Below are 26,568 nucleotides of genomic sequence, written 5' to 3' on the forward strand. Positions count from 1 at the left end.
AAAGCTGAGTGCCAAAGAACTGATGCTTTTGAACTGTGGTGTTGGAGAAGACTCTTGAGAGTCCCTTGGAAAGCAAAGAGATCAAACCATTGAATCCGAAAGGAAATCAGTCCTGAATATTCATTGGAAGGACTGATGCTGAAGTTGAAGCTGAAGCTCCAATATTTTGGCCACCTGACCCGAAGAACTGACTCATTGGAAAAGACCCTGATGCTGAGAAAGATTCAAGGCAGGATGAGAAGAGGACGACAGAGGATGAGATGGTTGGATGGCATCACTGACTTGATGGACATGAGTTTGAGGACGCTACAGGGGTTGGTGATGGACAGGAAGGCCTGGCATGCTGTAGTCCATGGAGTCACAAAGAGTCGGATGTGACTCAGTGACTGAAATCAACTAAACTGAAAGCAAAAGTTAACGAGTTATTGAGAATATTCAAGTGACTTAAACAATTCACATTATATAAAACTAGTTCATTTGCCCTTTCGCTCACAATATGGGCAAAGGGACACACTATCATAGAACCGCATCAAGATAACAGTTGATACTAAAATGGTTAAAAATCTCATTTACTCAAAACAAGTGTTATAAATGGAGAATACTCTCACAATTGCTATAGAAAACATAATAAATATTCATGTGCAGTTACAGTTTTATTTACAAATATCAGATAGTTTATAATGCACTTTTTTTCCAACTGCCAAAAATGGAAATCAGTTTTGCTACCACCACAAAGAGCTACATTCATAATCATATGTAGATATAGTTGAGAAGCTCTGAATATTAGTGAATGTATCAAGTAATTTGTCCTAAAGTACAGCCTTATGAAAGAAAATTACTTTCATAACTATTTGAGAGCTTAATTGCTAATCAAACATAGATAGAGTTTTAGTTACAAATATTAGAGTTTATTGTGTAATACTTGAAAATAACTGCACTCTAAAAACATTTATTTTCAACAATTCTTGAAAACCAAATGCTTACCATAAACCACAAAATGTTCACCATAACAATACTTTCAAAAGGCGGTTTACTAAAACATGAATTTGGAGGAATAATAAAAACAAAAGGATTTGGATACCAGCAATGCTTATATCGTCTCCCAGAAAGGCATGGGAGAGAGTCAGTCACGTTCCCATTGGTCCAAAAGAAGGGCTGTCTGCCAAAGTCCTGACTCATAAGCAGTCTGTTGGCCATATTTAGCAGAGGAGCCTGTAGTTGATTAGCTGTGCTCTGACAGTAAGTATCCTATCATTGCTGTCCAGGAAATTCACTGCAGTATAGAGAATTTCTAAGACTATACCATAAATCATGTTAACCAAGATAGACTCTGCATACACGAAAACCCTTAATATGAAGATCTGTTGTCATGACATATATCTTTGTGGAATTTACTTAAGCAGATAATTAATAGCTGATCCTCACTGTGGTCAACTCACCCATTTTGAGGCTGATTATCCAGTTTCTGGTGTTATCCATGTCTTGCTTTGACTCCTACCGCTCTCTTTGGCTGACAGCCTTTTGACCACTTCACTGTTCATTAGCACCTGCAAAGGATAACTGAAAGCAGATGAACTCAAAACACTCAATTACGCTTCTCATTAGCAGTTCTACTGAAGGGTTCTGTCCAGGAGGTGGTTGCAACTATTTCGATAAAATTAGGTTTCTGGATTATCAGTGGATTTCAGTTATCCCCGTTGCTTTTGACCACTGATGACCCAGCATAATCTACTGTTGGCCACTTCTGCATTATTTGCCTGGCCAGATGGAGAAAAAACGTCTATCTTCAGTGAGAAAATTAAAGATACTGGCTATCTGCTCTCTCATTTTTATTGGGAGTCTCCTCCCAAATCTACTCCCCACACACACACACCCTGCTTTTTTTTTTTTTTTTTTTTTTTTTTGTAGAGCTAATGAAAAAGCACACAAGGTTCTCTGAGAATTCATGCTAAGTGTTATTTGCTTAAATAATTACTGTAATTGCTAAAACACTGAAAGTCATCTTATGAACTTTAGCCACATTTCTCACATTGGAAGGGCTTTTTGTGAGAGCCCTGAATTTGGCGACTCATTATGTATACTAATCTCAATCAGAAATCAGAGAAGGCAATGGCAACCCACTCCTGTACTCTTGCCTTGAAAATCCCAGGGACGGAGGAGCCTGGTGGGCTGCAGTCCAGGGAGTCCCGAAGAGTCGGACACGACTGAGCGACTTCACTTTTACTTTTCACTTTCATGCATTGCAGAAGGAAATAGCAACCCACTCCAGTGTTCTTGCCTGGAGAATCCCAGGGATGGGGGAGCCTGGTGGGCTGCCGTCTATGGGGTCGCACGACTGAAGCGACACAGCAGCAGCAGCAGCAGCAATCAGAAATACTGTAGCCAGGGAGTGCCAGTAATAATATGCTGTTAAAAGTTTATCCTGTGATGCATGAACAAGGGTGTGTCTCCAGGCAAAACAAGACTTGTGTATCTTTATAAAGCATGAAATATCTCTGTCTAATGTAATCACTGTTGTTCCATGCATTTGTATATTTTTATTACAAATGCAGTACAGATTTATTTTAGCAAATAGAGATAATCATAGAAACTCTCCATAATCCCCCCAGTGATACCCAGTTACCATTTTGTGGTATCTGCTTGCAGAATTTTTCTGTTCAAATAGATTAACTGCACAAGTCTTCAAATGGGGTCAGATGTAATTTTCTCTTCTAACTTGTTTTTTTCACTCAATATGTCAGGAAGGTTTTTATGTACTAATATGTGCACTTTGACAATATTCTTTGAATTGGCTGTATAGTATTCCACTGAATGAATGTGCATCATGTATTCCAATGCTCTAGATTTAGCTGTTTAAATGGTCTCCAATTTTTATTATAACAAAAGCCCTGAGAAATACTCTGGGATGTAAATCTTTGTGCACGTTCTTAATATCACCTCAGGAGAAATTGGTAGAAGTGGAGTTCTGGATCAAAGGAGATGAGTGTGTCTCTAAATTTTTTTTTTTCTTAACAAATGCCATATTATTAACCATACCGAGTTTGTATAGATTTTCCACAAAAGTGAAATCAGTAACACACTCCTTAAGATTTCACTCGCAGAAAGTAGTGTAACTTCAGAGTTATATGCGTGTAGCATTTTCAGTTTAATATAGTGTGGCTTCTTGTGGCTCTGATCTTGTTTTTGCTAGTGGTTTCCACCTTGTATGCATACATATATGTAATTTACAGTTTACTGGTATCAATGAATTTAAGATGGCCAATAGACACCAAAACCACATCACTTCTTTTGGTGAATTTCATAGTAAAACACTAAATGAACTCATCTTAATGTGCTCATTAATCTGCTATAATAAAATCTATTCCTTCCTTGATAGATATTCTGAATATTCTTTGTACTGGATCATATTTAATCTCAGGAGTAAAAACAAAAATCAACCCCTCAAAACCATACTCACAGCTTTGTTGACTTACACAATCAACAGTGAAATGATTAGTATCCAGCACCACTACCATCCTGCCTCACTGAAGGAAGAAACATGATCTGAAAATGCATTAAAATCCCCAAGGTATTTTTTTTTAAACATCCTCAATCATTCAACAACCAAGTTCTTCCTGTCTCAATAAAATGATATTTCCATTCTTCCATTTGCTCAGGGCAAAACACTATCATCTTCCTTGATTCATTCTCCTGCTATCAAACACCATATCCAATCCATCAAGGAATCCCATTGGCCATACCTTCAAAAGATACCCTCAGTCTGACCAGTTCAAAAAACCTCTGGTGCTACCACTCAATTCCAAGCCATCATCATCTGTGCTTTGGATTTTTGCAGTAGTCTCTTCACTAGTCTTCCAGCTTTGGCCTTTTTACCCCTCTAGTTTATTTTTCACACAGCATCTCAAGAGATTCTGTTCAAATATATGTCAGATCAAGTCACTCTACTCCTCAAAACTTTTCAGTGGCATCCCACCTCGCTTGGACTCAAAGCCAAAATCCTTACAATGGACAACAGGGCCCTACAGAATATATCATCCCCTCACCCCTCGTATCCTCTGAACCCCTTTCCTGTTGCTCTCCCCTTTCCTCAGCTCACTTTGATGGGTCTCCATTCTATTTGTCTAAAAAGCAGTAGACAGAGAGAACTTGTACTTTTTTTTTTTTTTTCCTCTTTTGGCCATGCCAAGTAGCATGCAGAAAGTTTCCCCACCAGGGATCGAACCCTGTGCCCCCTGCAGGGGAAGCGAGGAGTCTTAACCACTGGACTGCCAGGGAAGTCCCAAGAACCTATACTTAAAAGTAGAGTCCACACGACTATAGAAATAACAGTTGATAAATAATGCATCATATTGAGCTCAGGGTGTTTTGACCCGTCACTAAGGCACTCTGGAATGAGTTCCCATACTCATTTCTTAAAATCACTTAGTCAGCAAATTGTTATTGAGAGCCTATTATTCCAGACACTGTTGTATATGCATACATCAATAAACAAAACATACAAACCTGTCTACCTCAGTACCTTCCATTCGGTAGGGAGTGAGAGAGAGAACATGGTTAAGTTAATTGTGAAGCATGTTAGAAAGTGATACTGAAATGGAAAAATATAGAACAGGCATGTGGGGCTAGAAGTGTGTGTATGTGTGTGTAAGTGCTGTGTGTGGGGGTAGCTGTACTGGTGCTCCATGCCACAATGTCCCACGTGAATTTGACATGTTTCTCGGGTTGAGTTTTGGGTGAGATCAGATCAGTCGCTCAGTCGTGTCCGACTCTTTGCGACCCCGTGAATCGCAGCACGCCAGGCCTCCCTGTCCATCACCAACTCCCGGAGTTCACCGAGACTCACGTCCATCGAGTCAGTGATGCCATCCAGCCATCTCATCCTCTGTCGTCCCCTTCTATTAATAGATTATATCTACTTGCAATATCCTGGCTTCTGACACGATTCCCACATGAATATGCTATTCCAATTCTTCCTGTACTTCCAGCACGACCTGTTCCTTGTATTTATTCTTACTCATCCCATTGTTTTAACAGATTTATCTCCCTGCTCTCTGGGCCACTGGTTGAAATTATGGTTGACATCTTATGAATTTGTTGGTGATCTTCTACCACAACCACTTTTTCCCTTCAATTTGGTCTTCGCTCTTGTTAATGCCTCAGGCCTGCCAGTAGCAGTCAGTGACACCCACATGCATTCCTTCACCCCAAAGTTTGATGAAACTGCCATAGTCAGAAATGAATTATTGACCTGCACGGAATCAGACATGGTGATGTAACTGGTTATTTTCTTAGCAATATGTCCAATTCTAGTTAAAACCAGTGTATTTGGTTTTATAATAGTCCATCACTGACCCCGAATATGTACAAATATCCAGGATAGTTCTGGGCTTCCTTGATTTCTCAATTCGGAGATTTTGTTTCGCTGTGGGATAAGACCTTAGGTTATTCCTAAGGGTTTCAGGTAAAACTGAATTTTTTTAATCTACTGAACAGCCTGACTGTTCAGATAAGCAGAATTTAATTGACACCTATTTAGGAGAGTCTGCCTGGAGACGAGTTATGGAAAAATACAGCTCCACTAGAAACTTTTCACTTTTCTCTCTTCAAAACTCTGATTTTCTCCTAGTCCAGCCATGCTCACAGAGGTTTTAAGCGGATTAATTAGTGCTTGAAAAGCACCTTTATACATGAAAAGTAGCTAGGTACTAATTTAATCTTTTAAACTCTGGATTATTCCTATTGCAGTTCTAATTTCATACTTTTTCCATAATGTCACCAGATTGTAGGTGAGCTCCCAAAATAGACAGTTACTAGGACTAAAACTGTTATATGACTCAACATGCAAAATAGCTCTGGGCAAGGAATGCTGAGATTGTAACAATGACCTATTCCTTTAAAAAGATTCCTGTTGGCCCCCTGCCGGCCGCACCTCCCAGCAGTGGCCGCCATAGTGTGAGGTATTTAGCGGGCGCGCGCGCGGGTTCGAGAACGCGCGGAACGCCGGCGGCGGACAGTGAGGAGCCGCGGCGACCGTTGCTGCGCGCACTCTCTAATGGCGGCGGCGAGCCAGAGTGTCCCGTCGGTACTGGCATGAGGCAGACGCAGTGGCAGTGGCGCTGCCCGCGGTGGCGGGCGTTGGCGGCGGCGACGGCGGAGCGTGTTTGAGCCAGGACCGAGGTCCGAGGCGCCTGACAGAAATGAGTCGTCTGACCGAAAGAGCATTACCTACTGGAACCTCAAATGGTGCGCCTTCCTCCCGGAGGGCGCCTGTCTTGACTGGCACCACTGTGTCCAACAATGACTTGGCGAGTCTTTTTGAGTGTCCGGTCTGCTTTGAGTATGTGTTACCTCCAATTACACAGTGTAAGAGTGGCCATCTTGTTTGTGGCAACTGTCGCCCAAAGCTCACACGTTGTCCAACTTGCCGGGTCCCGCTGACATCCATTCGCAACCTAGCCATGGAGAAAGTGGCCAATTTAGTACTTTTCCCCTGTAAGTACACCTCTTCAGGATGTGGAAAAACTATGCCACCCACAGAAAAAGCAGACCATGAAGAACACTGTGAGTTTAGGCCCTGTCGTTGTCCTTGCCCTGGTACTTCCTGTGGGTGGCAAGGCTCCATGGATGCTGTAGTGCCGCATCTGATGCAGCACTATAATGAGTCCATTATAACCCTGCGCGGAGAAGTTGTAGTTTTCCTTGCAGTCAACATTAATCTGGCTGGTACCCTTGAGTGGGTGATGTTGCAGTCCTGTTTTGGGTTTCACTTCTTACTAGTTTTGGAGAAACTGGAAATCTACGATGGTCACCAGAAATTCTTTGCAGTAGTCCAGCTGATAGGAACACGCGAGCAAGCTGAAAATTTTACTTATCAACTTGAGCTAAATGGTAATAGGCGGCGATTGAGTTGGGAAGCCACGCCTCTATCTATTCATGAGGGAATTGCAACAGCCCTTATCAACAGTGACTGCCTAATATTCGACTCTGAAGTTGCGGAACTTTTCGCAGAAAATGGCAATTTAAGCATCGATGTAACTATTTCCATGTGTTGAAATGCTGATCAAACATTTTCTGACGAGTGTTTAAAACCAATACATTCAGTTTCACAGAGAATAAGGCACCTGTCTTCCTACCAACCAGAAACTTTTGGTAGGTTCAAGCTAGAGACGTTAAAGTAAATAAAACGAAAGCGTGTTAAATACAGGAAATAGTTGCATGTAATAACACTAATATATTTAAAATAAGCCAACAGTAAACCACTGAAAAAATATATGTATGTTTATACCCGAGATGGGCATCTTTTGAATTAAAAAAGGAACCTTTGAAAACTAATTCTGAATTTTTGTTTATGGTAGATTGAGTGTACTGTTGAAAAATACTGGGTTCTTTTTTGTGTGCCTGTGCTGTGTGTGTGTGTGTGTGTGCACGCGTGTGCATGCTTGGAATTCTATAACTGACAAGCCATATTGAGTGGTCTTGGACCGCTGCATATCCCCTCTGGGAGTCAATACATAGTGTTCTTGTGTGTGTATTTTTGAGTGTGTGTTTGTGTATTTGCTAATTTTTAATTCTAGTTTTTAATTAAATAAATTTGACTTTCTTTTCTGTAAAAAAAACTAAAATGATTCTTATTTATTTGATGTCACCACAAAGAGTTTTTCAGGGCTTTTGAAACGGAGCATTTTGTATTTGGTGTAGAGCAAAAAAAGCTATTCATGTAAGGGGCTTCCCTGATAGCTCCACTGGTGAAGAATCTGGCTGCAATGCAGGAGATCATGGTTCGATTGCTGGGTGGGGGGAAAATCCGCTGGAGAAGGGATAGGCTACCCACTCCAGTATCCTTGGGCTTCCCTTGTGGCTCAGCAGCTGAAGAATTGCCTGCAGTGTTGGAGATTTGGGTTCGATCCTGGGGTTGGGAAGCATCTCTGGAGAAGGGAAAGGCTACCCACTCCAGTATTCTGGCCTATGTGGTCGCACAGATTGGGAGAAGGGACAGACTACCCACTCCAGTATTCTTGGGCTTCCCTTGTGGCTCAGCTGGTAAAGAATTGGCTAGCAATGTGGGAGATCTGGGTTGGATATCTGGGTTGGGAAGATACCTGGAGAAGGAACGGCTACCCACTCCAGTATTCTGGCCTGGACAAGTCCATGGAATGTATAGTCAATGAGGTCATAAAGAGTGGGATAAGGGATAGGCTACCCACTCCAGTATTCTTGGGCTTCCCTTGAGGCTCAGCTAGTAAAGAACCCACCTGCAATGTGGGATATCTGGGTTCAAACGGGTACCCATTGCAGTATTCTGGCCTGGAGAATTCCATGCACTGTATGGTCCTTGTGGTCAGAAAGAGTGGGAGGAGGGATAGGCTACCCACTCCAGTATTCTTGGGCTTCCCTTGTGGCTCATCTGGTAAAGAATCTGCCTGCAATGTGGGAAGTTTGGGTTTGAGCCCGGGTTGGGAAGATGCCCTGCAGAAGGGAAAGGCTTACCTACTCCAAAATTCTGGCCTGGAGAATTACAAGGACTGTAGATTGCTTGGAGAAGGGAATGGGTACCCACTGCAGTATTCTAGCCTGGAGAATTCCATGGACTTAGAGTCCATGTGGTCGAACGAGTGGGAGAAGGGATAAGCCACCCACTCCAGTATAACTGGGCTTCCCTTGTGGCTCAGCTGGTAAAGAATCCGCCTGCACTGTGAGAGATCTGGGTTGGATTCCTGGATTGGGAAGATCACATGGAGAAGGCAAAGGATATGCACTCCAGTACCCTGGCCAGGAGAAATCCATGGACTGTAGATCTCCTGGAGAAGGAATTGGCCACTCACTCCAGTATTCTGCCCAAGTGAATTTCATGGACTCTATAGTCCATGGGGTTGCAAAGAGTGAGAGAAGGGATAGGCTATCCACTCCAGCATTTGTAGACTTCCCTTGTGGCTTAGCTGGTAAAGGATCTGCCTGCAATGTGGGAGATCTGGGTTCAATCCCTGGGTTGGGAAGATCCCCTGGAGAAGGGAAAGGATACCCACTCCAGTATTCTGGCCTGAAGAATTCCATGGACTGTATATCCTCTGGAGAAGGGAATGGCTAGCCACTCCAGGATACTCACCAGGAGAATTCCATGGACTGTGACTCCATGTGGTCGCAAAGAGTGAGAGAATGGAGAGACTACCCACTCCAATATTTTCAGGCTTTCCCTGTGGCTTAGCTGGTACAGAATCTGCCTGCAATGTGGGAGATCTGGGTTCAATCCCTGGGTTGGGAAGATCCCCTAGAAAAGGGAAGGGCTACCCACTCCACTCTTCTGGCCTGGTGAATTCCATGCACTGTATCGTCCATGTGGTCGCAAAGTGTGGGAGAAGGGATTGGATACCCACTTCTCTATTCTTGGGCTTCCTTTGTGGCTCAGCTGGGAAAGAATCAGGCTGCAAAGTGGGAGATCTCAGTACGATCCCTGGTTGGGAAGATCCCCTGGAGAATGGAAAGGCTATGCACTCTAGGATTCTGGCCTGCAGAATTCCACGGACTGTAGATTCCCTGGAGAAGGGAACAATTACCCACTCCAGTATTCTGGCCTGGAGAGTCCATGGGTTCACAAGAGGCAGACAGTCCCGAGTGACTTTCACTTTCACTTTCTTTCATTGCAGATTAGCTAAAATGCCATGGAAATTTTGTTTCAAAACTCAGACTTGGAATTTGAGTTCATCAATAGACTAGATACATTTTCATGAGAATCTTGGTGTTGTACATCTCTTCCTTCTTCCTAAAACATTTCATTACATTTTTCACAAATATCTCTTAACAGGTTGTGATGAGCTATTTCTCTTCCAGGACTGATTAAAAGATATTCATTTGGATTTATAACCAAATGTCTACCAGAAAAACAAGTCAGAATATGACTCCTACAGGCAATGCAGGAATATTAATACCACTGAATTGTATAACTTTCTATCAATTTCACCTTTCCAATTACCTTGCTAAAAGTAAAAAAGAAAGGTAAAAGCTAATAATCTGATCTGAAGCTACCAAGTGTTGAAACAGGCAGGTTATTGAAAGGTGCTGAGAGAGCATGTGGGTGTGTCATTGTTTTTAAGTCTGAACAAGTTCAACGTTGTTAGTGAGTTGTTAGCTTTTCTAAAATTAGTACCTAAACTCTATAATAAAGATTTGATAAACAACAAGGTCTTACTGTATAGCACAGTGAACTATATTTAATATCCTGTGATAAGCCATAATGGAAAAGAATATGACAAAGTATATATATATATATAATCTGAATCACTTTGCTGTGCAGCAGAAATTAACACAACATTGTGAATCAACTATACTCCAGTAATGTTTTTTAAGAGTAAGATTTCTTAGTTTATTGCATCTACCTAAGGGAATGAGGATCTACTCTTCTCCATAATATAGATCATATTTACTTAATGGTCTTCCAGGCTAGCTCTATGCCTTACATTGTTAAGGATCTCAAACATTTAACAACCTTGTCATGTTATTGACTCTGCAAGCCTTACTTTTGGAAATAATGCTTTATTTGTTTTTGCCCTTTTAGGAGTTCTGTAGTATAGTCTCTAAAAAATTAAATGAAGAAAATTGATAATTATATCACAAATAAAGATGTGTATATTAAAGTTTGATGTTTTTGAAACTATTACTATATTAAAAATGAGTTGAACATTTAAACCATAAATTGTCTTAGGAATATATGTGTCAATGATATCAACTGCATTTAACCAGTTAAAGCAATAATAATGAATACATGAACAAAGCTAGAATACTGGACAAGCTATCTTTAATCCAAAAATAGAGAAGAATCATCTATGATATTCAATAGGAAATCTAAATAGTTAACCTCTAGGGGGAACAGAGAAGGCAATGGCACCCCACTCCATCACTCTTGCTTGGAAAATCCCATGGAGGGAGGAGCCTGGTGGGCTGCAGTCCATGGGGTTGCTAAGAGGCGAACATGACTGAGTGACTTCACTTTCACTTTTCACTTTCATGCATTGGAGAAGGAAATGGCAACCCACTCTAGTGTTCTTGCCTGGAGAATCCCAGGGATGGGGGATCCTGGTGGGCTGCCGTCTATGGGGTCGCACAGAGTCGGACATGACTGAAGCAACTTAGCAGCAGCAGCAGCAGAGGGGGAGGAAAGTGCTTCTATGAAAACAGTACTATTCGCACATCTTTCCATGCTTACATATTAAGCTTGTAACTAGAGGGTGAGCATGTGCTACTTTAGCTATGGATTATAAAGTGTTTAAGAGGTGGAAAGCTAAGAGTAAAAATGAATGACCGAATTTCAGTGTGTATGAATGGTTAAAAGGGAGGTGCTACAGTCCTATAAATGACTGGTGGGGTTGCAGTTTCACCAATTTATTAAGAACCAGAGAAGGATGAATGTTAGAGTTAGTCAAGATGGCGGGGGTGGGAATTAAAACACACTCCTGGGGAACTAAACAAATGTTATCACTGGACAACAGATGAACAGTGACAGATACAATTTACTATCTCCATACAAGTCAATGCACATTGGAAAAAATTAAACTGCTTGCAGACCCTGAAAGATTTTGAATTAGCATTGGGTTGACAAAGAAATTCATTTGAGGTTTCTCCATTACATCGTAACAGAAAACCTGAAAGAACTTTTTGGCCAACCCAATATATCCTGAGGTGGGGGAAAACTTAAATATCCAACACAGAAAATTCAGTGAGATTGTCTGCTCAGTGTTGACTGTTGTCAAATGCTAAGCAAAATATGAAAAGCATTTTGAAACAAGTGAAAAATTATTCAAAAGATATAATGACATACCACGTACATATTCCTAAGGCTTACGAGCACAACACACAAAAAATAATACATACACACGTATGATACTCATTTTGCCTTGTTTAGAGCAAACAAATGTCTTTCAACTTTATTTTGGTGTCATGAAACATAACTGAGGATACACTTAGCATTTCGCTATCCCTCTGTGTCATAAAATAAAATGGGAAAAGAAAATACACAGAACCACAGATGTTTAGCATAAATAGGTCTGGAAGAGAGTATATAATCATAATAAAACGCAGTATGGGATAGTGGCTGTGAGCATAGGCTTTGAAATCAGACACACCAAAGTCCCAATCCCACCTTATCTATAAAAACGCTATCCTTAGCTCATGAGATTAACCCCTTGTGTAGTCTACTAATTCCCAATAAGTGCAGGTTGGAAAAAAATGTAGGCTTCCTATCATAGATAACCATATAGCTTTTCTCGATCTCAATAGGTCCAACTGAGGTTCTATATTCTTTAATAAATGTTTATACTGAAATATAACAATATGCATTCTAAAAAGTATACAAATCATAAGCATACAGCTCAATGAATTTTCACAGCATGAAGAGATCTGTGTAGGGGTTTCCTGGTGGCCTAGTGGTTAGGATTCTGGACTTTCAACGCCACGGCCAGAGTTCAATCCCTGGTCGGGGAACTGAGATCCCATGAGCTGCATGATGTGACAGACAAACAACCCCTGCCCCCCGCCCCGAAAAATAAAAACCCCTGTGTAACCATTCCCCAAGTCAAACAGAACATTCCCCTTCCCATTCATTATCCTCCTCCTACTCAAAATTAATCACTATTTATTATCATAGATTAGGTTTGTGTTTTTGAACTTCATATAACTGTAATCAAAGAGTATGTAGTCTTTTGTGGCTGACAGTTTTCACTCAACATGGTGTTTGTGAGCTTCCTCCACATTGCTGCCTGTGGTAGTTGTTTGTTCGTTTTCATAGCTGTGAAGCATTGAACTAACAGAATATACTTTATGTATCCATCTTCCTGTTGATAAACATTAACTTACTGGTTCTCATATGATGCTGCTGTGAAATTTCTTGTGCATGCTACTGGTGAATCTACGTATGTATTTATGTTGGTATGGAATTTCTGGGTCATAAGTTAAGCATATATTCAGCTTTAATCAAGATAGAGAAGCAGTTTCCCAAAGTGGCTGTACCAATTTACACTTCCATCAGCAGTATATAAGAATTCCTGCTGTTGCATTTCCTAGCCAACATGTTAGTTTTTTTAAATTTTAGTATAATTCTGGTAGGTGTCATCATTTGCTATTATAGCATGTTATTTAGTGCTAAGAAGAAATGAGCTATTAAGCCATGAAAAGACTGGAAGAATCACAAATGTATAGTGCATGCATGCTTACTTGTGTCCAACTCTTTGCTACCCTAATGACTTTAGCCTGCCAGGCTTTCTTCTCCATGAAATTCTCCAGGCAAGAATCCTGGAGTGGGTTGCCACTTCCTTCTCCAGGGGATCTTCCTGACCCAGGGATCAAACCTGTGTCTCCTGCATTGCAGGTAGGTTCATTACCACTTAAGCTATCAGGGATATTACTGAGAAAAAGGAAACCAATCTAAAAAGAATACATACTGTTTGATTCCAACTCTGTGACACTCTAGAAAAGGCAAAACTATGTAGATGGTAAAAAGATCAGTGGTTGCCAGGTGTTAGGGTGGAGGGAGGGATGAATAGGCAGAGCAGAGAAGATGTTTAGGGCAGTGAAACTATTCTGCTTGAACTATAATGTTGGATCCATGTTATTATGCATTTGTCAAAGCCCATAAAACGTACTTCCCTATTGTAGTTTCCCTGGTATAGCTTCCCTGAATATAGCTTCCCTGGTGACTCAGATGGTAAAGAATCTGCCTGCAACACACGAGACTCAAGTTTGATCCCTGAGTCAGGAAGATCCCCTGGAGAAGGGAATGGCCACCCACTCCAGTATTCTTGCCTGGAAAATCCCATGGACAGAGGAGCCTGGAGGGCTACAGTCCATGGGGTCACAAAGAGTTGGACACGATTGAGTGACTGACACTATGGGGTGTACGGCACCAAGAGTGAAGCTAACATAAATAATGGTCTTTGGGTGATCATGATGTGTTGATGTAGGTTCCTCATTTGTAATAAATATACCACCCTGGTGGAGGATGTTGATAGTAGGCAAGGCTATGCATGTGTGGGGTTAGTGTGTTTATGGGAACTCCCCATACTTTCTCCTCAATTTTGCTGTGAACCTAAAACTGCTCTAAAAAATAAAGTCTATTTTAAATAGATCTATTTAAATATATCCTCATTGGGGGATATACTAAGGAAGTGACCACTGTGGGCTTTATCATAAGAATATGGAAAGGCCAAGAACTCCAGAAATTTTTAGAAGCATGCAAGCTTTTACTCATTCTCATCAACTTTTCAATTAAAATTATGTTTTCATTGTCTTCATTATCTAGGAATAGGAGGAAAATTAGGACTGTATTGCAGGGCCTCTATTTCCTCCTGTGTCAGGTAGGGCCTTTATGTAAGTGTTAATAGTCACCTCCCTGGTAGAATATGAGAGATGCTTAAAGGCTACATTTGACCTAAAATCTCACCTGCTAGTCTGTCATGGAATCACCTTCTTCCTCTCCTGGATTGAAATGTATCCTGCCTGCTTCTCATTTTTAACATGTCTAGTATGTAGCCCATCACCAATGACACATGGAAGGTATTCAATAAGTGCTTGTTGAATAAATTAGTTATTGATTCTGTTTTTTTTTTAAATAGGATAAGCATCCCTATTACATCCCTAAACATCCCCAACCCCCCCTCCACCCCTGTTTTTACTTCTCGAACTTGTCAAAGTCAAATTCTTAAAGCCCAACTATCTCACAACTTTCTTTGAAACTGCTCTGTTTATCTTGCTTCTTACAAGGGCAAATAACATGACTTTGAAACAAATAGATTCTGTCAAAAGGAGTTGATAGTCCAGTTGATTCTGAATTCACTGACCTTGCAGTTAGGAATGCTCATTCTCAAATAGGCTGAGTTCCATATTTGGGGTACAAAACACATATAAAATACAAATTATTTATACATTTTATTTACTGCTTCTCCTGGTAGAAAGGTCAGATGGCACTCTAGAGCTTCTAGATATAATGAAAAGTAAATTAGAAGCTATTTCTATAAGTTCAGCTTTATTTCTTATTCTTTCCCTTTCTGTTATACTCCTCTTAAGGCATTATTGCTTCTTCCTGTACCTTCCTGCTTCCATGCAAAGGGACAGTGGTGCACATCTTCTGTCACTGCCTTACCACCGGGTCTGCCCAAATCACTATAATGCCATCACAGACGGATACCTATTTCATTCCTAGCTTTCTGATTGGTGAGCCTTTGATTTTGTACTGATACATAACTAACCCGCTTTGGAATCAAAATAGTTTAGGATTCTGCAAAGTACTCTAGGAAATGAAAGGTAGAAAGAGTAATTGAGGTAAATCACAAAAAGATCACACATTTGTATGAAAATCATCTGTGATGAGGCTGTGGCAGGGAAAAAGAAAAGTTTAAAGTGAAATGAGCCCTTGTCCTTCAAGGTATGAGATGAATGCAATGTGCGATCAGGAAAAAAAAAATCCCCTTGGATTGTTTTATTATCTAATCCCAGAGTGTGGGATTTATACTTCTCACTATTGAGCACTGTGTCAGAATGTTGTGAATTAAACAGGTAACTAAAAATATATTTGATGACTAAGTATCTAGGCATTGAAATGATACTTTAGCAAATACTATCTTAGTTTCTGACTTTACCCCAAGGATTTCTTTTCAAACTTACCTACCAACATGGTCTCCAAAAAAAATACATTTCATAAAGCAATCTTTTCTTCTTCAGTTTTTCCTTCGGTATGCCAATAAAGCTCATGTGACCACAGTCAACAACTTCCAGTCAATATTTTTAGCTCATAAGAACCTAGTTATTCCACAATATCTGTTTTTCTCCTTCCCACCAATACCCTCTCGTGTATTAGGAGCAGTCTTTCACTGTTTAAAAATAGCAGCAGAGGCAGTTCCCTGGTGGCCTATTGGTTAGGATTCTGGTCTTTCACTGTCATAGCCTGGATTCAATCCTTGATCCAGGAATCCAGGAACTGAGTACCTGTGAGCTGTGTGGTGTGATGCCCACCCTACCCCACCCCCCGCCAAAGAGAGCAGAACATCTGTAGCAAGAGAAGCTTTTCTAAGTCTTTCAGTCTCTTTTAAATCCATTTAATTCAGAAGGCAGGAGCAATAAGCCAAATCCTACCAAGATGAAATGAATAATTACAATTTCCTCTCGTTACTTCGTCCAAATATAGGCTACTGGTTTATGCAATCAAGTACAGAAGTTCAGGCACAACCAGCCCTTTCCAGTCATGGTTACTAAACTTTGGACATCACTGTTTTCACTGTGATGTGGTTATATGGGCTGATAACAAGTGCCAACCTATTCTGCCCTTCATCTTGACTTGACCAAACCAAAGAGAGGACATCTAGATGGAAAAGAATGCAGGGAGTTTTGATTCCTTTTGCCACTGCTAGGGCTTTTTATGTGAGCACTCTTTACTCTGGATTGAAAGAGCACAGATACTGTGAAAAGACTTTACTGGAAGTATCAAGTAAAACTCAAAACTGTCTCATTACTTAGCGGTGCCTGGAACCTGTATCTTCCTGCCACCATTATAGCAATAAACTCATAAAGGTGTGAAACTATGCAAAACTATGTCAGAGACATTAAAATAATGTCTGCTAAATGTCTCTTATGGCTCATTTCTTTCCCTCTTATTCTTCTCCATTCATCATTTTCTCTTTACAGAGTTGAACTGGGCTGAAATAGGAAACAAAGAAAGAAACAGAAAACATTACTATGGTTACTGTAGTATAGCTGTTTTGGTGTTGTTATCTTTGTTTTTATCTTTTGTTTTTTTTCTAACCACGTTCTAAGAAATATTAAAGAACAGCATAAACATTGTATTGCATGAAAATAAAACACTATTATCTCTATCTCAATCTACTTAGGAATTTTCTGAAAATACTAAGTTTATATACATGTCATTTTTAACAGTTGAGGCTGTATTACCACTGTTCCTGAGAGGTACTTTTACAGTTGGCAAAATATACTTTAATTCTCTCTGGTTTTCAGAGATATCAGAGTTTGGATCATTACTTAACCATCATTTCCTCCTGTAGTACCAATCTTGGTGAATCGTCTGGTCACCCAAGACAGAAACCTGAGGATCATCCTTGAGATGTTCTTTGCTTCAAATTTACACATCCAATCTATGTTGATTCTACCTCCTTGATATATTTTGAATCTCTTCTAGAGACCTATAATTAGTAACTCCAATCTGGTCTATCAATTCCCATTTCTACTAACTTAGTTTTGGTTTTTAATCACCTGGACGATATAAATCTCCCATCTAATCTGCCTGCCATCAGTCTCTCCCAAATGTTTCTAAATATTCTAATAAAATGTTCTCTCTAAAATGCAAATATTAAGTCATGAAAAAATCCACAAGAGAATCTTTATTACTTTTACAACAAAGCTCACACTCCTTAATATGGGTTACAAGGAACCGGCCTTTACTCACCTCTACAACTTCATCTCTGGTCTCCTTCTCTTCATAACTCCAATCAGTTGGTTTCCTTACAGTTTCTTCATATTGAGCTTCTCACTCCACATCTTTGTGAATCTCATTGTTTCCTATGCCTGGGAAGTTTCTCTTGAACTCTTTACCACCAAACTCCAGTACTCTTCTTATTACTTAGAATTGTATTTAACAGTACATCATAGAAAAGTGACTACAATGGCTTAAACAAAAATCCAAAGGAAATATAAGTTGTATGGTATCATCAGGGACCAAGACTCCTACTATCTTTTTATTTTACCATTACTGTAAGGAGGTTTTATGGCTGAGAGATGATGATTCCATCTCTAGGTTTCATATCTGCATTCCAAGCATGAATAAAAGGAAGAGGGAAGAACCTGTCAGCTAAGTTCATTTTCATTGGGGGAAAAATATTTTCAACAAAGCCCTGTTCAACAGGCTTTTTTTTTTCACTTACATGGTCATTCAAACCTAGAATGGTATATGAATGGGTAGGCAGCTTTTACTACAATGCTGCCTCAAAAAATTCAGATTTCTATTTGTATGCAGGAAGGGGAGAATGAATAATGTTTGCCACATGCTTTTACCTGACTACCTCTTACAAAATTCAGATCAACTTTCACCTTCTCTTGGAAGTTTTCTATGACATTGAAAGTCTGGACTGGGGATTATCCTGTGTTTCCAGACCAATGCTATAAAATAGAAGACACTCCATGCATTTGGTTGATCGAATGACTTAATGGGGTTACCTCTATTCCTTGTGCTTTCAGCATGCTGTATTGTAATCATTGAGGAGGAAACTGCAACCCAATCTAGTATTCTTGCCTGAAAAATCCCTTGAGCAGAGGAGCCTGGCAGGTTACAGTCCATAGGGTCACAAAGAGTTGGACATGTCTGAGTGACTGAACAGATGTAATTAGATGCTTGCTTCTTCAAGAATCTGTAAGTTTTCTAAGGCCAATAGCTATGTTTTATTCACCTCAGTATTCCACAGTATCTGAAAGGCAGCAGTTGAATTAACTTTTTGGAATAAATACATACCAGAAGAGATTTTAAGATGAGATTTTATAAGCAAGTGCACTCTTCAGAAAGATATAAAAATTTAATTTTCCTTTGTGTTGGGAAATGGCAGCAGGGATCTATCTAAATAAAATTATCATAGAAATATACTTATCTTCATATTTAGCTTAGAACCCAGCAGCTAACTAAGCTCAATAGCTGAAGCCATTCTCTTTCTGCCCATGGGTTCAACTTCATCTCTAATTCTGGAACCATAATCTCAATGACCAGTACTGCCATCTTCATTTTAGACCTCATTCTGACCTCCTGCCTTATTATAACCAATCTTAGCTTCATACCTAACCTAGAATTCCTGTCTTGAATGTGTCTTTGTGGTTAGATTCTGTGCTCATTAAAACTTATCTTCATGACTTGTTCCTTGCCATCTGTTATAAGAACTCTCATATCAATTATTGGCCTGTCTGGATCTCAGTGTATCACCTGGGCTTTGTTTAGCTGTCTGGACCTTTTCCTAATGCCTGCAGCTTGGAACTTTCCAGATTGGCTGCCTCCCTGCCTGCTTGACATATGTAAGTAGATCTAGGCTCTCAGCACCATCCTTCCCGTCTCTGGCCCATTCTGTTAGTTCAACCAAAGTCTGGTTCTGATTTTTGTAGTGGGGCAAGGTTTACCTAAAAAAGCACTTTATCAGAGAAGACCTGGAATCAAAAAGGGAAGCAGATATTTGATAAGAATTCTGAGAACTATTCAGATAGTTGAATGAAACCAAACCCTTTGTTAAATACCTAATTATCTCAACTAATTTGCATAATATTTTCTATTTCTAAACTGTCTTAGGAATATCACTTATATGTGGCATCTAGAAAAAATGGTACAAATAAACCTATTTGCAAAGCAGAAATAGAATCACAGATGCAGAAAACAAATATATGGTTACCAAGGGGAAAAGCAGGGATGGGATAAATTGGGAGACTGGGATTGACATATATACACTACTATGTATAAAATAGATAACTAATGAAAACCTACTCTATTGTCCAGGGAACTCTACTCTGTGGTGACCTAGATAGGAAGGGAATTCATAAAAAGGAGGGGATACATGTACATGTTTAACCAATTCACTTTGCTATACAGCAGAAACTAACACAACATTGTAAAGCAACTATACAGCAATAAAAATTTGTTTTTAAAGTCTTAGGAAGTCAACTACATTTTTCTTTTTCACATAAGTGGTATTACCATCAACACTTCTTTTACAGATTTATGACTGTACCTGCAGGACAGTAAAACTTTAGTGTTTTACACAACAGTTATCTTGTTTGCTCTTATGGCAGTTAGTAGTTAAGTAGAAGTGTTAGTGACTTCCCTGGTGGCTCAGAGGGTAAAGCATCTGCCTACAATGCAGGAGACCTGGGTTCAGTCTCTGGGTTGGGAAGATCTCCTGGAGAAGGAAATGGCAACCCACTCCAGTATTCTTGCCTGGAAAATCCCATAGGTGGGGGAGCCTAGTAGGCTACAGTCCATGGGGTCGCAAAGAGTCAGACACGACTTCACTTTCACTTTTTCAGAAGTGTCAGTAAGAAGGCAAAAAAGACTCTAACATATCTGCTTTTTATGAAATATCACTATATGTAAAATCAAATCTTCTCCTTTTCAAAGAATGGCTCTACCTCTATGCCCAATTGTCTTCACAGGGGACAATTCCTCCTCACTCCTAGTATACTCATACACAGTTCACCTGAAATAATATGTATAGAGGTGGGAAGCAGATAATTCATGTCTATACAAATATTATGAAAGTGGGCAGATTCATTCAAGTTTCTATGACTCATATCTTAGGGCCTAGAGTCACTAGTTTTATTACTACAAAGCAGAAGGATGACTCCTTCTCTTCAACTCTTGTGAATGAAACTTACTAATTTTCTTAGTCTTGTACCCATTTTGCTAAGAATGGTTCAGCTATCATCAACTGTAAATATCACAGTTTAAGGGTGCATAGTATACATAGCAAATGCTGGGGTAGATTGCCAAAATTGCAACATCCCTCATCTCATGCTGCTCTGTGTCTTAGAACTACAACTAAACACAAGTAGAGTGGATGTTTACACTCCTGTCATTCCCATATCATTACTCTCATATAAGCTCAATCTTTTGTAATTGAAGTATAGTTGATGGACAATATTATATAACGGATTCATGTTGATATATGGCAAAACCAATACAATATTGTAAAGTTAAAAAATAAAATAAAAAATAGATTAATTAATTAAAAAAAGACAAAAAAATATTATATAAGTTACAGATGTACAATTATGTGATTCACAATTTTTAAAGGTTATACTCCATGTATAATTATTGTAAAATATAAGGATATATTATACAGTATATCCTTATAGCTTATTTTATGCCTAATTTATAATCTTCTTAATCTTCTTTTTTTTTAAATTTTATTTTATTTTTAAACTTTACATAATTTGTATTAGTTTTGCCAAATATCAAAATGAATCCATCACAGGTATACATGTGCTCCCCATCCTGAACCCTCCTCCCTCCTCCCTCCCCATACCATCCCTCTGGGTCGTCCCAGTGCACTAGCCCCAAGCATCCAGTATCGTGCATTGAACCTGGACTGGCATCTCATTTCATACATGATATTTTACACGTTTCAATGCCATTCTCCCAAATCTTCCCACCCTCTCCCTCTCCCACAGAGTCCATAAGACTGTTCCATACATCAGCGTCACTTTTGCTGTCTCGTACACAGGGTTATTGTTATCATCTTTCTAAATTCCATATACATGTGTTAGTATACTGTATTGGTGTTTTTCCTTCTGGCTTTAATCTTCTTAATCTTCTATACCTCCCCTCCACCCACCCATCCCCACTGGTAACAACTAGATTATTCCCTATATCTGTGAGTCTGATTCTTTTTTTCTGTTATATTCACTAGTTTGTTGCATTTTTTAGATTCCACATATAAGTGATATCATACAGTATTTGTCTTTTTCTAATTTCACTTAGCATAATGCCCTCCAAGTTCATCCATGTTGTTGCAAATGTCAACAACAACCTAAATATCCATCAACAGATAAATGGATAAAGAAGATGTGATACACACAGACACAGACACAGACACAGACACACACACACACACACACACTGGAATACTACTCAGCCATATATGAGCATGGTCCTAGGCTGGATAGAGGATTATAAAGAAGTCTGAGACAAGATGCCTACCCTCAGGAAGCTTAACATCTAGTTGGCTGGAAGAGGAGACAATACTCTGAGTAATATGTAGCAGTAGAAGGCTTAAATCACAGCAGAAAGTCATAGTATATGTGAAATCTCAAACTCAGTTTAACCACCAGTAGTAAGAGTTATACCCTCTGCACCCTTTCATTAACAGAAAAGCAACCAGTCTTACCTTACATGGCCTTTCACAGAAGAAGGACACTCAATAGGAAATCAGGAGATGGTTTTATAGAATATACCATACGACAAATGCAAACACTTCTTTCACTTTTCAAATATCACAGAAAAAATATTCCTCCCTCACTTAAAGAAAAAATATCTAAGTGCCTTTTCAAGTAGTGTCTACACTGTACACCCTGTTCTTGCATTTTGAACACATTCCTAACATAATTTAACAATGAATAATAATTTGTGAGTCAATCCTGATACTGTTACAGAGGAAACTACTTAAGCTCTGAGAGAAATAAGAAAAGGGGTTTGAGAAGTCAGAGGAAAAGTTCTCATATTTCAGATCTCTCTTATCCTTCTCATCCAACTTAAAATTCTCCTACTTAAAAAAGAACTTGCGTCTGCCAGTTGGTGGCCTGACCTTAGGCCAAGCTTAATTAATTAGCAGTCTTCTCTAGCTATCATCTGGCCTCATTTGCCTAGGCTGTAACCACAGCTCAGTACATTACTGAAGTGGAGACTCCAACCAAGACCGTTTTGGTCCACTGAGCTGCAGTGACTCAACAGCTGATGCGATCTACCTCTTCTTTCCACTGTGCCCCAAACCACATTGCTCCTGCCAACTTTAACTTCCCAGGCTCAGATCAGTAGTTCTCAAAGTGTGATTTGCAGACTAGTGCACTAGATTTGCAGACTAGTGCACTATATGTAACTGTGGTGTTTGTAAAACTGCCAATTCTAGCATCCTGTTCTCAGAGATTCTGATTAAGTAGTTATAGGATGGGGGTTGAGAATACACATTTTAATATCTTTCCCTTTGTGAAACTTATGCTCACTAAATTGATGATGCTAATACAACTAGGGAATGGGACATGAGGCCAGTAGGCCCCAGCTAGTGTTGTCAAAGGGCAAGATGGAAATAATTTAATTTTCTGATAACACATTTCATGTAAATGAGGATCACTCAGGAAACTTGTAAAGCATACATAGCTCTGGGTCCTACCTCCCAAACCAAAGGAATTATAACCACAAGATGGGCCTGGGCATCTGTATGTTTAAAGGGCTCCCCTAGGTTATTCCCTGGTTCCAAATAGGGAAAGGAGTATGTCAAGGCTGTTTATTGTCACCCTGCTTATTTAACTTCCATGCAGAGTACATCATGAGAAATGCTGGGCTGGATGAAGCATAAGCTGGAATCAAGATTGCCGGAAGAAATATCCTCAGATATGCAGATGACACCACCCTTAATGGCAGAAAGTGAAGAACTAAAGAGTCTCTTGATGAAAGTGAAAGAGGAGAGTGAAAAAATTGGCTTAAAGCTCAACATTCAGAAAACTAAGATCATGGCATCAGGTCCCATCACTTGATGGCAAATAGATGGGGAAAGAGTGGTTGACTTTATTTTCTTTTGGCTCCAAAATCACTGCAGATGCTGACTGCAGCCATGAAATTAAAAGACTGTTACTCCTTGGAAGAAAAGTTAATGACCAACCTAGATAGCATATTAAAAAGCAGAGACATTATTTTGCCAACAAATGCCCATCTAGTCAAAGCTATGGTTTTTCCAGTAGTCCTGTATGGATGTGAGAGTTGGACTATAAAGAAAGCTGAGTGCCAAAGAATTGATGCTATTGAACTGTGGTGTTGGAGAAGACTCTTGAGAGTCCCTTGGACTGCAAGGAGATCCAACCAGTCCATCCTAAAGGAGATCAGTCCTGAGAGTTCATTGGAGGGACTGATGTTGAAGCTGAAACTCCAATACTTTGGCCACCTGATGCAAAGAACTGACTCCTTAGAAAAGACCCTGAGGCTGGGAAAGATTGAAGGTGGGAGAAGGGGATGACAGAGGATGAGATGGTTGGATGGCATCACTGACTCAATGGACATGAGTTTGAGTAAACTCCAGGAGTTCATGATGGACAAGGAGGCCTGGTGTGCTGCAGTCCATGGGGTTGCAAAGAGTCAGACACAACTGAGCGGCTGAACTGAACTGAACTAGGTTATTCAGATGTATTTTGTCAGTGAGATTCACTGCACTAGATCAATTGCTTCAAGGTATGCAGCAGCTAGCAGAGTGAAAGAGGTTACTTACAGAAGACCAAGGGGATCTTCCAGGTGGCGCTAGTGGTAAACAACATGCCTGCCAGTGCAAGAGATATGGGTTTGATCCCTGGGTAAGGAAGATCCCCTGGAGGAGGGCATAACAACTCACTCCAGTATTCTTGTCTGGGAAATCCCATGGATAGAGGAGCCTGGCAGGCTACAGTCCATGGGGCTGTCAAGTCAGACACGACTGAAGCGATTTAGCATACACGCATATACAGAAAACCCAGGTACCCATTCCTCATTATTGAAATCTACATGTTTTAAGGACAAAGCTACACATTTTTTTAAGTGCTTAAGGGATATTTTACTCTGGATGTGGTTGCAGCACTGTGGGCTTTGGGGATGGAGGGAGGCAAACTTTTGTAATACCATGAAAGAAAGGAGGGACCTAAGATATATCACAAGGAGAGGCACATGATGACAGGTCCTGAGATAGCGATGTGTTTCTGCATCTGACCTCACCCCCTTTCTATTCACAGCAAATCACCCTCCCGCCCCACATCATTGAGGGCTGAGGTCTAAGGCATTCTTAAGGAAGAAGCAAGTACCCACATAGAGACAGTAGGGTTCTGTCCTCAGCTATTTGAGCTAGTCCTATCAGTTCTGTAAAAATCAGCAGAATATCTTCTCCCTAGTTGGAGGAGCAAAATAGGACACCATGAATCAACACAAAGCCAGCTCATTTTGTCACCTGTATTTTCATACCATCTGCTGTTACTCTGTGCTTATCAGCTGGAGTAACCCACCTAGGCAGGCAGGTGCCATGCTCATCTGGAAAAAGAGAACACTTCATTCCATCCTACTTCCTATAGCATATAACTGTTTATTAATTCCCTCTCTCTTTTTCCTCTGGGTCTGGAAGGGTGTCTTAGGGGTAGAAGACAATCATATAGAAGAGTGAAACTAATTTCAATCTACTACTGAGAGTCACGAACCCTTAACACAGGGTCCTAGAGTCTAACTGAAAAGAATCTCAGGGCTAAAAAGAAACATATAAGAACTCTTCCCACAGAGACTATTTCATTCCACCTCCTGGAATACATCATATTCTATTTCCAGGATTCAGAGCAGCAAACTCTTCAAATGTCCACATCACCTCCTGGACATCTTATAAAAATCACACTAGCATCTCTAATGTCAAATGCACAACCTAAAAGTTGAGAATTATGTGTTATTGGGCAGATTTTCTGAGAACTTAGGCCCAGAAGATAGACTCTCAGATAGCTCTGAGGCCCTGCTCCAACAAGGTAAGGGAGGAGTCAGGACATATAGGAGTTTGGCAAGAAAATCCAGGTAGTCAGGACATCAAAATATTACTGTGAATTAAAGAAAACCAGACATCTTGTTGATGAATTTAGCAGGTTTCTAGGTATGGGAAGATGCAAGAGTCTGGGCTCACTGAAATCATTCCTTTCATATGCACCTTAACTATCAAGGGCCAGTATCCCGCTCTTCTCTAGCCTGAATCCCCTCTGGGTGCACAGTCAGGGTTGCTGCAGTGACTACTGTCTTGATGATGGCAACACCCTTTGTTTACTGATCTGGCAGGTGACATTTTTCATCTGTTAACACTGCATACCAAAAACTAAACCTATCTCCTCCAAACCAATTTCTGGTAATGTTGCAGAGAAGAACCAATTCTGACTCCCTGATGGAAATGTTTCTTTGACTTGGTTTTTGTTACTATTCTTACTATAATCATACATAATGGCCTGCCTCAAAGGACCCTGCTCCTCTGCCTGTTAAAGTGCCTTTGTTCAGCTCACAGAGAGATAATATGACCCTGCCCACCTGTGAATGGCTACAAAAAAGAAGAGATTAACACACTCCTTCCAAACACTGGCCCTTCCTAGAGATGTTTTGCAAGACTGAAGACCCTTTTCATTTTACTTCCTCACTGTCTCTCTCTCTATTCTGCCTTTTGACTTTAGTTTCTCTTTGCTTCTTTCTCTCTGGCTCTATAAAATAACCTGGCATTCAGACCCCAACAAGATGGTTTCTTTAAGACATTAGTCTGCCACCTTCTCAGTTAGCTGGCTTTCTGAATCAAGTTGTATTCCTTGCCTCAACATTTCATCTCTCAGATTCACTGGCCTGTCATGTGGTGAGCAGAGTGAGCTTGGACTTAGTAACAGTAATAACATTATCATTCTATTAGAAACTTACAGGTTGTCTTCAGTTTCTCCCTTGACTTTATTTTCTTCCTTCAGTCAAGACTTTGGACCATTACTGATCCAAGCAGTAATAACTAGGACACTGTAAAAGAGAGAGGAAGGGATGTTCAGGAGATAGCTGATAGGACTTATGCCTTGGAACGCACAATAGCAACAGTATCCTTCCTATCTTCACTACCTGGCTTCCAGTTCCTGTTCTTCTAATGCTTCCCACTCACAAACTTGTTACTCCCCTGTCCCAGAAACCCTCAGTTGCTCCTCAATCTTATCTTCAACCCCTCTTCCTGCAATAAAAAATGCTTTTTTAGTTTTCTCCCAGTACTCCTTTACTTGTAACTTGAATTATAGCCAAATCATACCATTCCTTTTTTTCTGAACACATCTCTTCCT

The 26,568-nt window shown here is 40.1% G+C and overlaps 1 protein-coding gene and 1 long non-coding RNA gene across 3 annotated transcripts in view; one reads left to right on the forward strand and one right to left on the reverse strand.

Annotated features, from left to right (window-relative positions):
• Positions 1-5,936: 5,936 nt before the first annotated feature.
• On the forward strand, positions 5,937-9,687 carry LOC112445131 (E3 ubiquitin-protein ligase SIAH1-like). Its single transcript, XM_059883811.1, has one exon. The coding sequence runs from the start codon at positions 6,198-6,200 to the stop codon at positions 7,050-7,052; it is 855 nt and encodes a 284-aa protein (XP_059739794.1). The 5' UTR covers positions 5,937-6,197; the 3' UTR covers positions 7,053-9,687.
• Positions 9,688-16,013: 6,326 nt separating this feature from the next.
• The window catches only part of LOC101906757 (uncharacterized), a 49,701-nt gene continuing 39,146 nt past the window's right edge, over positions 16,014-26,568 (reverse strand). For both annotated transcript variants that reach the window (XR_003033412.2, XR_009493482.1), the window contains exons 4-6: positions 26,171-26,260; positions 17,438-17,657; positions 16,014-16,674 (exon numbers count right to left, since the gene is read on the reverse strand). This is a non-coding gene — a long non-coding RNA (uncharacterized lncRNA). The remainder of the gene's footprint in view (positions 16,675-17,437; positions 17,658-26,170; positions 26,261-26,568) is intronic.

Source organism: Bos taurus, chromosome X, assembly GCF_002263795.3.
Source record: "Bos taurus isolate L1 Dominette 01449 registration number 42190680 breed Hereford chromosome X, ARS-UCD2.0, whole genome shotgun sequence".
NCBI lineage: Eukaryota > Metazoa > Chordata > Mammalia > Artiodactyla > Bovidae > Bos > Bos taurus.